The following is a 12,721-nucleotide window of genomic DNA, read 5'->3' as shown; positions in this document are numbered from 1 at the left end:
TTTCCCTGCTAACCAATACATGTCGGTTGCCTCCCCTGTACGCCAATCAATGTTTCGGTTTTTACATAAATGCCCCCCCATACACACCGCTCGTTTTTATAGTAGTACATTGAGATAAATACTTAATGAATAGGATCTTTAAAACAGAGCGATTGTAATCGGTGGTGTGCACGGCCATATAGCTCCCACCATATGTAGGATATAATTTCTTCCTAGGCCCATTTCTATACCATTTGTACTACGAGATTTAAGGGTGTGACAATAAATGAAGATGCCAGATATCCATCTCTTTGATTGGAGAACCTTTGCATATTCAAAAGTATATTCTTACCATTTTTGATGGTTATCATTATTTAATCTTTAGCCCATTTTTTAGGGCATTAGGTTTTCATCTTTGCAAATATGAGACGAGTGGGATGTATGCAATCTTATCTTATTTATAGAAAGATTGTTTTCATATTTTAAATCCATAATCTCTAGATCATGAAAAAGTAATCTCATAATTATGCAAGCTTCACATTTACCTTCTTACAACTTTATAAACATTATATAATTTTAAATATAATTATGTATAAAATGGAAGTAATCATATTAAAAAACACTATCTTAAATATGAGAAGTGAGAATTGAGGACCTATGCACAACCGTGCAAGATTAAGATATTGCATATCTTCTTACCGTTGTGCTGCAGAAAAGCCAAGTGTAATAAGGCAGTCAACCCGGGCACTCTAAAAATGTTACCCTATCTATTTTAGCAATATCCCTCCCAGCTAAAATGAAAGAAAAACCATACGTGTATCTAACTTCCCAACCATCAGATCACCATGCTTTTTTACTGTGGAACCATCAACGTGCATCCCCCAGCTACCAATGTCGAGCCTAATCTAGTATCCAGTACCCTTCTCCAAATAAACTTTTGATTAAGGGCAGCAATCTATGACCCAATCTGTCAATCTAATCTACAAACGATCTACTTTAAATAAATTTGGTTTTGTCATAAATAGATTTAGGCCGTAAATAATTCAACTCATTTAAATGTATTTATTCAATAGGTTAGATTTAGATTTAAACTTATGATATATTTAATTCGTTTAATAATTAAGTCAAATTATAATCTAATCCGATCAATCTGTTTAAACTATTTGAAATCTATTTAATTTATTTCCAACCTCCTTAACTCGGCTCATTTAATTTATTTAAATTTATTTAATTCGTTAGAAACCTATTTAACACGTTTAATTTGGTTTTACGTATTTAATAGATAGGTTGTATAATTATTTATTCAATAAATAAATCAAATTTAAATTTATTTAATAAATAAATTAAATTTAAATTGTTAAATTTTTGACCTGATTGGCGATAAGGCAAGAGTCAGTTTCCCACCGTTGGGACATTATTGGAAGAATGAGCAGAATTCAAGGCCGTCTGTTTTGGGGAGCTGACGCCACGCTGATTCCGGGACTACACCCCCATTTCGATCCGCTGTTCCCAAAATGCCCCCCTCGGGCGAAGCGCCTCCACCGGTCCAGTTGTAATGACCAAAATGCCCCTTTAATTTAGGCGTACTCCTGCCTCCGGAGAGACAGCGCACGTGGAAATCACGTGGCCTTCAAGAGACAAGACGTCGCATCGTGGGGGCCGTCGTGGGAACAGGCTGGAAAGCAACGCCATGGCATTGGTCAGTGAGGAATCGATAACTCGGGCCTCTGACCGTTGATCGTGCTGGGGTCCACCGATTCAACGGTCTTGATCAGTTCGTACTGGACGTCACGAGATCCTGGTGCAACTTAACTAGGCCAACTTTGATTTTTCCTCGTGGGGACCCCCACTCACATACCGACACGTGTCCGTGGCTCTCTGGTTGCATTAACTAGGCACCGTCCACTGCCGGTGTGTTTACAGTTTAAGCCACGTGGCTCTAATAATCTTCCGTCCGATCGTCTCCTAGCTGTCGCCGTCGTGTTTTGAGTAAATTTACGTTGTCAACCGAAATCTCCCACGTCGTGGAGACTGAGCTGCTCACGTGGCGCTAGAAATTTCACCCTGATTGCGGTGTTCCAATTTTAAAGTTCTGGTTAGATATGAAAGCTAAAATCCCTCGTCAAATTATCTATTTTGAAGCTAAAGTCCCTCATCAATATTCTCCATCTTATCTGCACTCTGAAGGCCTTTATGCTTCAACTATCCAGGAAAAAGTTTTTTAAAAAATCTATTTTGCTCAAATGGAGGTATTAAAAGCTTCCTTCTTGTAATCTTTTGCCCGTGTCATGTTCCGTTGCAAGAATCAAATTATGCTTTCTTGTAGCTCATTATATTGTTAAAAATTATAATAAAAAAAAAACTATATCTCAAGGGTGCACCCCTTAATGAAGCATTTTTGCAAATAGAGCATGAAAGACATCACAAATGATTAAATGATTCTTTCCTTGACCACCTAGTTTAATTAACAATGCTCAATAACATATGGATGTAATTACCCATTCCATTTTTCAAGTTATACACATGCCTTGTACTAAAATTAACAGGGATGTATCTAACATTTGGGACTTACCATGATACAATTAATGCTATGTTTATGTTCACAACTAATATTTTTCATTCAGTGATAATTACAGATCGGCTTTTTAATGATCAATGCATTTGAATTATTTATTTACCTTTTGATTCAAATATATATAAATTTAGTTATGTATCTTGACTAAATACATCCATTCTCAAGAAAAAAGGGGATCGGTATTCTAAAAGCGCCTGGGAGAAGAACTCGATCTAAATATTCTAAAATGATGCAAAAGAAAGGGTTTGATTTTTGAGCAGAGACATTCCTAAAAGTTGAAATCTCGGTAAATAAAGCATAAGCGGAACTCGTTCCTTTTATCTCAAATTTCAAAAAAATAAATAACTTGGCTTGATACCTACCATCTTTACTCTTGAGCCTAAACTACAATATTAGTGCAACAACCAACTAACAATCTATGTTCTAATCAAGTCGCAAATTCCAACTATTAAAACCAGCTTCTGTTCTAATGGGTCCTAAACGTAAAAACTCCATTCGATTATCGCCCTGATATCTCTCCGGTCTCTTTTGCCGACTTTTGCGAAAGCATCCTCCCAAACCTGGAGCAGCTGCGGACCCCAAGGCGGTCCCCGAATCTCTACGGCATCCCTCGCAGCGCCTGCCGTCACGTGACAACGACGTTACGGTGGAAAGAAAACGGAATCTTCATAGGGGCATTTTCGTCAGCCAAAAGAACATCCCGACCGACGTAGCGCTGGGCGTTGGGCAGTTCTAAATACACCCCCCCTATTGCTCAGGACACCCCCCAAAAATTAAAAAAAAAATACCCAAACTAACCTTTAGTGTAATTACCATATCGCCCTTGAAATTTTCTCAGTACACCCCCCCTTCCTCCTCCTCCGTTTCGTGCTCCGTTCGGCACTGGATCGCCGAACAAAATGCTTCTGTTCGGCTGAACGGTGCCGAACAGAAGGCTTCTGTTCGGCGATCCAGTGCCGAACAGAAGGCTTCTGTTCGGCAACCCTCAACCGAACAGAATCCTTCTGTTCGGCGGAGGGGAGGGAAGGAGGGGTAGGAGGGTGGGGAGGAGGCGGCGGAGGGGGGAGGGGTAGTTGGAGGAGGGGGAGGTGGAGGAGGAGGAGGAGGAGGAGGAGGGGGAGGTGGAGGAGAAGGGGGTGGAGGAGGAGGCAAAGAAGGGGGAGAAGGCGGAGGGGGATGCAGAGTAAGAGGGGATGGGGATGGGGGGTGGAGGTAGAGGGGTGGAGGAGTAGGAGGAGGGAGGAGGGAGGAGGAGGAGGAGGCAGAGGCGGGGCGGAGGAGGAGGGGAGAGGGATGAGGAAGAGGCAGAGGTGGGCGGGAAGAGGGGGAGGGGGAGGAGGAGGATGAGGAGGGGGAGGAAGAGGAGGCAGAGGCGGGGCGGAGGAGGAGGGGAGAGGGATGAGGGGGAGGCAGAGGTGGGCGGGAAGAGGGGGAGGGGGAGGAGGAGGATGAGGAGGGGGGAGGAGGAGGAGGCAGAGGCGGGGGTGGGGAGGTGGGGGGTGGGGAGGGTGGGGGTAATTTAGGAATTTTTAATTTTTTAGGGGTGTCCTTAGCAAATGGGGGGGTGTAGAGAGTATTTAATTTTTTTTTAATTTTTGGGGGGTGTCCTGAGCAATAGGGGGGGTGTATTTAGAACTACCCCTAGGCGTTTAACAACGTCCCTCAGTGGTATAATCGTTAATTTTTTAAGATGTAGTGGCAAACGCGTCATCCGGCTCGCGCTCCCTATATACTCTCGCTCGTACTCTCCTCGCTTTCCTCCTCCCTCCCTCATTCCCTCGCTTGCTTTTTCGCCTGCCAGCGGCTTATTTTATTCCGTTGCTAGGGTTTCTTCTTGGATTTGGATCTGGTAATCCTCGCGTTTCTCCTTCCAGGGTTTTGTGATCTCTTTTGCTTGATTCTTTTCTTCGAGATCGCGGGAATTTGAATGGAGTAGAGCAAAGGGGCTCTCTCTCGGAGTGAAGATCTGATCGTGGTTCTGAGTGCATGTGCTAATCGGGCAATGTATGTCGGATCTGCGGATTTTCTGTGCTTTTGCTGGTTTTTTGTTGTTATGTGCTTGTTTTGAGGGCGATCCTGGTGGGGATTCGAGTGTAGAGGGTTCAGGAAGTTGGAGATGTATGAGTTCTTTGGTGTGGGTAGGAGCTTTTAGCTTGATGTCTGGGGATTTGGGAAGGGTAGGTCCCTTCGGAGCTTCTTGTAAGATTGACACGTCGTTTTTGGGATAAAAGTTTGAAGTTTTCACCTATTTTATGGTGGGTTTTGGTGGTTGATTTGGGTTTGAATAATGCTGCTTTGAAGGTTTCTTGTGTTGCGAGAGTTTGAAATGTGTGGTTGGATGAAATTAGATATTTGCTTTTCAAATTGTGTGCCGTAGTTGAGAGTTAATATGGCCTGAGATGTGGGAGATCTGAAGCTTCGCGCTTGGCTTAGAATTTGAAGGTCTGATTGTCTGTCTTGCCTGTGAGGAACCAATTCTTTTTCTTTAACTGTATTGTTCCGAAATGATGTTTCATTTGCGACAATTTAAGATTCGATGGGGCTTTCCTTCATAGCTTAAAGAAATCTTAGTTAAATAGGTTGATCTGGGATTCTTGCTTTATTCGAGAGTGTTTTAGAGCACTTTTCTTGGGTATGATGGTTTGAACTGCATAGGAGGGGTTTCGCTTGCGGTGCTAATGAAGATTCTTCTTTCTTTTTTCAAATTAGCCTGATATGTGGTTTTTGTGAACTGAATTTTTCTTTATTTCTCTGCTTTTTTTCTTAGATGATAAACTTGAGCTAGAATCGATGGTACCAAGCTTCATTTTAAAATCATAATTTTGAATGAGGTGGTTAGTTCAATGTGTTGCGCGCTTGATTTTTAAGGTGGAATTGAAGTACATTTTTTGGTTTCTTTTTTCCTTTCAAATTGCACTAGTCCTAACAACTTTGTTCTAACTTAAAACATAGTTGAGGGCATTAATGCTTATTTTACATTAGAGCATTTAAGGCCATATGTTTTACTCTCTCTGTCTCTCACACACACTCTCTCTCATAATGGATTTTACTATTAATTGACAGTGTATGGTGAAAGACTATTTTGATGCAAATGCAGTTTTTGAAAGTGTTCGCTTGGATGGTGTAACATGGATGCTATGTGTAGGAGGGATAGGAGGGATTCATGTTTTATTTGGCTGCGCTAGTTCTGTGAGGCATTGAATAAATTGGGGATAGTGTATTGGGTTTTAGTATAGTTTAGATATATCAGGAGATAATTACTTGTTTTTTCTAGCAGCATTTTTATCTTTAACCTGCTTGTATCTATTTGAAGTTTTCTTTCTATATTTGACATCTGGCAAATGGTTATTACTACTGGTAGGTCACTGCAGATTTATTGCAGCTTATGCTGTTGATGCTCACAGTTTTACTGGGGCTGCCTTCATGGAAACTGCTGGAGATAGGCACATTTCTGATGTCTGTAAAGTCATTCTCTGAGGCGAAACTCCTTTAGAACACCAAGAGGAAAGTGCAAATAACAACATAACAAGATGGAGGGAGAGATACGTGCAAATACAGTGCTGGATTATGCTGCCTTCCAGATATCATCAGACAAAAAGAGGTGATACATGGCTAACTATATTACCCCATATATTTCCTGGTTACCCCTTTCCCATTTCTTAATTGAATTTAGCCAATTACTTGAAAAAGCATATGCATACATCACAAGAAAAAGAGTTTGATTTTGTAGTAAGCAACTTTTTGATGATCATCATCAAGAAAACTGTGGCTAAACCCAAGATTATATTAACAAGACTTGTCATTTTTATGATTTACTTTAGATTTCACTACCACCTTATATTTACCTGGATTATGAGTTTGCTTATATTTTTTAAATTCTTTTTATTCCATGCTGCAGATATGGGGCACTTGTTTGCAGCAAGGGCAAAACAGAAAAACTAGCTTCTGGTCCTCTGGATCAGCTAGCATTGCATTTACCAGAAGCAAAACGATGTCAATTTAAGTCTTCCAGTCAGAGCTTCCAATTACAACTGGTCGAAAGCCTTAAAAGCTCATCTTGGTTCACCAAGTCTACTATAGCAAGGTATTTATGTTGATATGGAGTAAGACACCCATTTGTAGTCACGTTGATTGTAGGCACTTTTGTTTTTCAGATTCTTGCATATTGTCAAGTCGCCTGAGGTGTTAAAATCTGTCAAGGAAATTGAAAATGAGATGTCCCAATTGGAGGATACTAAAAGGTTTCATCTCTCTCTTTATATCCAGGTAATGATGTTTTTCTGTTTTGGACCTTTCTTTTTTTCCCCCTTTTATCAAATATCAATTGGTGAAGCTCAACATATGTCCCTTTATCAGGATCATCCGGATCATTCTGGAAGTAGAACAGCAGGTATCTTCTGAGGGGACTCTTTGAACTAATTTTGGTTACACCATTGGCATATATATAATCATGATACTGTTTGACTGAGGTGCATGGCTAGCAAATTTGCCAACCATAGCAACTGGTTTCCAAAAGCTATTTATATTGGAACTCTGCAATTTTCTTTCACCTGTATCATTGGAAAGCTTGGTTGTTATTAGTAAACATGCATAAATTTTCTTTTTCTGGTTTTCTTTTGCATGTCTTTGTTGTTTCAGGGTCAAGAGAGAGAGAGAGAGAGTGCTTTGAGAAAACAAAAGCTGCATAAGGTTTACATCCAAGAAATATTTAGATACAAGTTCTTGGGTAGTTCCAAGTACCTCATTAGTGCAAGACTGCGAGTACATAAAAGGATGACCATTGCTGAGGCAACCAGCAGAATATATTTGATTGAGAATTAAAAAAAGATGCACAACAATGTGTCTTACTGGATTCTGAAAAATTTGCCATGTAGGGCTGTCAAACAGAGTGAGCTGTTCATGAGCCAGCTTGAGCTTGGCTCAGATGAGCTGCACTAGATCTCGGCTTACTTTCCAGCTCAGTTAAGCTCGAGCCAGCTCATTTAATTTTGATCACATTTAATCTTCATTCTCATTGCCACAGAAAACTTTATCGGAATTGTTTATAAAATTTAATCCAAGTTCCTTGTTTTCACCTTTTCTTAGAACATTTAGTACATTTTGAACTGCCATTTTTTCTGTTTTAAAAAGCAGAAAATATTCCTAAAATTGTTGTCAAGATTGATTGGGTAAATTCATGCTTTTGTTTTTCTAACAATTAGACAAAATTTTTGACATTTGCCTTCCCCTTCTTTATTTTATGTTCGTGATCTGACTTTGGTTAATGGTTGAACTGCAAAACGTTATGCATGATATAGCCTACATAATAACTATCTGTATACTGCCACATAGGTTTAGCATTGTGAGATACCTTGTTTTGTCATGCTTTGCATTCTCATTTTCTAGTGCTTTAGGTCATGTTTGCTAGTTTTTCATTTAGCTTCTCAAAATGTCATTTTCTTTTATCCTGGCAGGTGGCTGCTTGAATGATGGGGGATTAACCCACAAAGTAATTCCCTTTCTCCATACTGCTATATTTGGTTTAGTTACTGTTACTTCTATGTCACAGAAAATTAGTATCTGGTTACTAAAAGCTTGTTTTTGAATCCATCCACAGATAAATGTTGAAACAGTGTCATCAGATGCCACAAAGTAAGTTCTCTAGTTTTTCCTACTTTTATTGGATGCTGTTCTGGGCGTAATCTTAACTTAGCTACTAAAATGGACACTTTCAGGAACGAATTGTTGCGGGCAATCAACTTAAGGCTCACAGTACTAAAAGAAGAGCTGGCAGCTTCTTTGAACCGAGCTGCAGGAACCACCTTGTCCACTAAACAGATATCTGATATAGAGGCGTTTGCTCACCATTTTGGAGCAGTTGATTTGAGGTATGCTGTCAAAAGTTTGTTGCATATTTTACCTACAGTCCATCTGGATCTAGGTTTAACTGATTTGGCCTGATGACCAAGTTGAGTTTTCCTCTTAATTCTCATCACGGTTTCAAGGTTTGACTAAATTAATTTGATATTTTGACCTTTCCACTAATTTAATGGTCACTTAAAACATTGCACTGCTGTTTATGTTGGTTCTTCAGTTTTGGGTGCCTAACATCTTTTTTTATTGCTGGCAACTTTTCTTACTGTTCTTGAATTTATTTTCCTGGGTCAACCAAGTTGATCCTCTATTTTCTGTGGTAATCAGGAATTCCTTGTTGAAGTTTTTGGCTCTGATTCCAAAGGACGAACTGGCAGAACCTGCAGTTGAACAGGCATGTTCAGAAGACACAAAGAACAACTCTGAAGATACTACTGAAGCGATTTGTCAGCCAGGCCAACAAATCAATATAACAAAACCTTTCAATGATGCTGCCTTCCCAGCAAAAATTGCACAAGCTGAGCGTCAAAGCTCAACAGAAAGTGAGGAGTCCTCTGACTCAAGTGATAAAGACCAGACTTGTGCTGAAAGAAGCAGGCCTCTTATAAGATCTGCATCACCTAGGAGGTCTGCCTCCCCAATGCGACGAATCCAAATAGGAAGATCTGGATCTCGGAGATCTTCTGCACTTACCATTAAGAGCCTTAGTTATTTTCCTGCCAGGGAAAGAATTCCATTCAACAGGGCTGCTGATGGGAACACCAGCGGAGATGAATCTGACCAGACACAGAAGAAAGCCGACAACACAGTAAGAAGCATGAGTGTTCAAGATGCTATCAATCTCTTTGAGAGCAAACAGAAAGATCATAATTCGGATATCCAGAGAAGGAGAGCTTCTGAAATATCTATTAGTACTAATAAGTCTGTGTTAAGAAGGTGGAGTGCAGGTGCGGGTGATTCCTTCAACCATAGCTCGCAGCAAAGTGCCACAGATGCTGGATCTCAAGACACTTCCACTGATGTAGCTCCTGAGACAGAGGAAAAGAAATTGACTGAAGTGAAAGCTGACATAAATTCTCCAGCAAGGTTGGGTCCAGATGAAAACACTCAGGATGGTGAATCATTAGAAGTGGTGAAGATGGCATCCCCTCCAATGAATGATTCTGCTGAGCTAGTAAAATCCCAAGATGAGGAAATTTGTGACCGAGCAGTGGCCTCTGCTGAATGGAATCGACGGAAAGAAGCGGAGCTTAATCAGTTGTTGAAGAAAATGATGGAGAGCAAGCCTGGAAAATACCAGGATGATACTACTAGTTCTGGTGGATACCAAGATGCTGCCTGTGAGCAGAGAGGGGGCTTCTATAGTCAGTACAAGGAGAAAAGAGATGAAAAACTTCGAGCTGAAAATGCTGGAAAGCGTGCAGCAAAGGAAGCTCAATTTAAAGTGATGCAGGAAACCCTAGAACAGAGCAAAGCAGTAATGGCCTCGAAAGCTGGTGGCATCACAGGGAAACATGATTCACCAAGTTATTCGCAGAGGCTACGAAGAAATTCGTCTCCACCTGTGTTAGGCAAGAAAGAAGTTTCAAAATCAGCAGGTCCAAGAAAAGCTTCACCAAAATCATCACCCTTGCTGGCTTCACGTAGCTCATCGTCATCTGGACCTTCACTGAAAGCTAATGGAGCACAACCTACTAAAACCTCCCCTGGGATGACTTCCAGTACTGCCACGCCAAACCGCAGAAAGCCCCAGTCAACACCTCTGCAGACTCAACCAAGCTCCAGGATGGAAAGACCTGTACAGAAAGGCAGGAAGGGATCCCCAACTGAGGCCAAACCAATTATGAAAAGTCAACAAGAGAAGAAGAAAGCAATGACAAAAGCTAGCAAAGTCACAACAACCAAAAGCCTAGCAGCTACTGGAGATGACTCTGGTGCTGTATCAGCCAAACCGAGTTTCTACAACAAGGTTACAAAGAAAAGTAGCGTGGTACCTCTAGAGTCAAAACCCTTCTTGAGAAAAGGAACTGGAATTGGCCCTGGTACTGGCTCTGCAATAGCCAAGACTAGAGTTTCTCAATCAGATGATTCTGCCAAAAACAGTGGAAATCTTACTCAAATTGAAGAAAAGGAGTCTGCTCCTGTGACAGATGAATCAACCACTAAGGTACTAGAGGTTGATCTTGATCTTGCCCAACCAGCAAATGATGTTGATGCAAATTTAGAAAATTCACTTGATAATGATTTGAATCTTGAAAAAACAGAAAACTCAGACCAGATATTAGCTGTGGTGGACAATGGCTTCCAGAACCCAGTAGAACCTCCTGTTCCTGAGATTCAACAAGATGAGGATATGGGCATCTCATCAACTGCGTGGGTGGAAGTAGAGCATCAGAAAATTTCGGCTTCATGTGACAATGACACGTCAGAAATCAGTGTCTCACCTGGGCTTGCACCAGCAACATCATCAAGCCCCCGGGTCCGTCATTCACTATCACAAATGCTGCAAGCTGACAGTAGTGAACCTGAGATCATTGAATGGGGAAATGCTGAAAACCCTCCTGCCCTTGTCTATCAAAAAGATGCTCCCAAGGGGTTGAAGCGGCTCCTAAAATTTGCTCGAAAGAGTAAAGGGGAAGCAAATGTGACTGGTTGGGGAAGCCCATCGGTCTTCTCTGAAGGAGAGGATGATTCAGAAGAATCTAAAGCTGCAAATAAGAGGAACTTGGATTCCCTATCGAGGAAAGCTGGTGCAAATTCTAGCAAAAGAGCTGCAGATTTCCGTGGGATGCATGATATCTTATCAGGTATACTTGATTTCCATAGGACACATCTCTATTTTATTTCAATCGGCAAATAGACTTGCCTCAAAACATAGAGGCTGAGACTGCAAGAATGTTGTCTTATTCTCTTGCTGTTAGGCATTTTAAAATATTTAACTTGAAATACGTGCTCCTATAAAGACCAGATGGTGCGTTCTTTTCCTTGAGACGAAAAACTACTTGTCAGAATGCACTGAGATCGTATTTTCCTTTCCTAAAACTAGCGAGGAGAACTTGTGATCCACCTGACAATAAAACTAGTGGCCGTTTTAACATCTAATTTGCGATTTTTTTCCTTTAATTGAAAGTGCACTCCTATTTTTCTCTCCCTTTCCTCTTTCCCTTAAGTTACCCTTTTCTTTGCTTACAATCCCATTTTCTCTTGAAGATAGAGAACTGAAGCAAGTGGGCTTTATTTTGTAAAGGATATGTGAACCATAAACCTCATTGGAAGGGTGGCTCAGTGGCTCATGGACAGGCAGCTCAAGTTATTTGTGTTATAATGGAAGAGATATCCCAGAAATTATTAGCTGCATTCTCTATGTTTCCTATTATTATGGAAGAAAATAATTGAATAATTATGAACATATACAAGTTTTTGGTATTATGAATTCATAACCCTAATCTGTTGAAGTCAGCTGGTTAACTCAACTTGCAAGAGAGCAATTTGTTGCGAACTAATGATGTCCATCCAACTTTAAGTGGTGCCTTTGATTAAAAGCAATAGTTAAGTGGATACTTTCACTCATGCAAACCATAAACCAAGAAACATGTTGAACTAGTGCTATACTAACCATTTGCTAGTTTATTGCATTTATTGCTTTTTAATACGTGGATAATGTTCTGTCAGCTCAATCAAGTACAAGCAGTCTCATATCTCTCAGTTCTGACAAGTTGCGGGAAGGGCATGTTCCAGTGACAGCCACGTCAACCAAGGGTAAGTTATGTTGCCTTGGGCCTGTATAATTGTTCTTGATTGCATTAATATTGGCTGCAGCTTCATTCCTTAATGTAATCGCAACCACTATCCCCCTTTATCTTTACTTCCAGCTTCGAGGTCATTCTTCTCTCTCTCAACGTTTAGGAGCAGCAAATCAAGTGAGACAAAGCCTCGATAATGCCCAGCATTGCTCCAAGTCATGGCGGAGATAGGTTGCCATCAAACAATTCCCCTCAGCCAGGTGTAGAGGCCAGGTCTGGTTTGAGGAAATTGTTTTTCTGCATCCACTTTTTCTCTGTTTTTATTATTTTTCTATAGTCCCCGCTTATTTTGTTATGCTTTCTTCTGTAAATGCAATATCTTAACTATCTCAATGATTTCCTTCAGAACATTAACATGGTTTCGTATAAGGTTAGTTCATGTCTAAGAGAGAGTGCGTGTTCAGAGTGTATTCACACACTATAAATGAATAGCTGTTAGTTATTTTATTCAAATTTGTATTTCACATTTGCGATATTTGTCTGATTTCACTGGATACCATCCTAAATATGC

At 40.6% G+C, this 12,721-nt stretch overlaps 1 protein-coding gene across 6 annotated transcripts; it reads left to right on the top strand.

The window, feature by feature from the left end:
• The first annotated feature begins 4,304 nt into the window (after positions 1-4,304).
• On the top strand, positions 4,305-12,674 carry LOC103702175 (COP1-interacting protein 7-like). 6 transcript variants are annotated; one of them, XM_008784501.4, is made up of 11 exons: positions 4,305-4,403; positions 5,916-6,155; positions 6,453-6,638; positions 6,709-6,820; positions 6,911-6,944; positions 8,008-8,042; positions 8,151-8,185; positions 8,269-8,421; positions 8,735-11,214; positions 12,080-12,166; positions 12,280-12,674. In XM_008784501.4, exons 2-11 carry the CDS (start codon positions 6,085-6,087, stop codon positions 12,345-12,347), a joined length of 3,261 nt encoding a protein of 1,086 aa, XP_008782723.2. In that variant the 5' UTR covers positions 4,305-4,403; positions 5,916-6,084; the 3' UTR covers positions 12,348-12,674. The 6 variants fall into 6 exon arrangements, with proteins under 6 accessions (XP_008782723.2, XP_008782724.2, XP_017697077.2 ...); XM_008784502.4 differs by having other exon boundaries at positions 4,305-4,558; positions 5,959-6,155; XM_017841588.3 differs by having other exon boundaries at positions 4,305-4,558; positions 12,314-12,674.
• The last annotated feature ends 47 nt before the right edge of the window (positions 12,675-12,721 follow it).

The sequence above is a fragment of the Phoenix dactylifera genome, chromosome 3 (assembly GCF_009389715.1).
Source record: "Phoenix dactylifera cultivar Barhee BC4 chromosome 3, palm_55x_up_171113_PBpolish2nd_filt_p, whole genome shotgun sequence".
NCBI lineage: Eukaryota > Viridiplantae > Streptophyta > Magnoliopsida > Arecales > Arecaceae > Phoenix > Phoenix dactylifera.
Note: the sequence above shows the minus strand (reverse complement) of the source record. Positions and strands in the feature narration are given on the sequence as shown.

What these genes read in the sequence shown, in the direction of transcription:
- LOC103702175 (XM_008784501.4), top strand. Translation starts at nt 6,085, where the DNA reads ATGGAGGGAGAGATACGTGCAAATACAGTGCTGGATTATGCTGCCTTC. An exon ending in ATCTCTCTCTTTATATCCAG is followed by an intron (nt 6,821 to 6,910) that starts GTAATGATGTTT and finishes TCCCTTTATCAG; the next exon opens with GATCATCCGGATCATTCTGG. An exon ending in GATGCATGATATCTTATCAG is followed by an intron (nt 11,215 to 12,079) that starts GTATACTTGATT and finishes ATGTTCTGTCAG; the next exon opens with CTCAATCAAGTACAAGCAGT.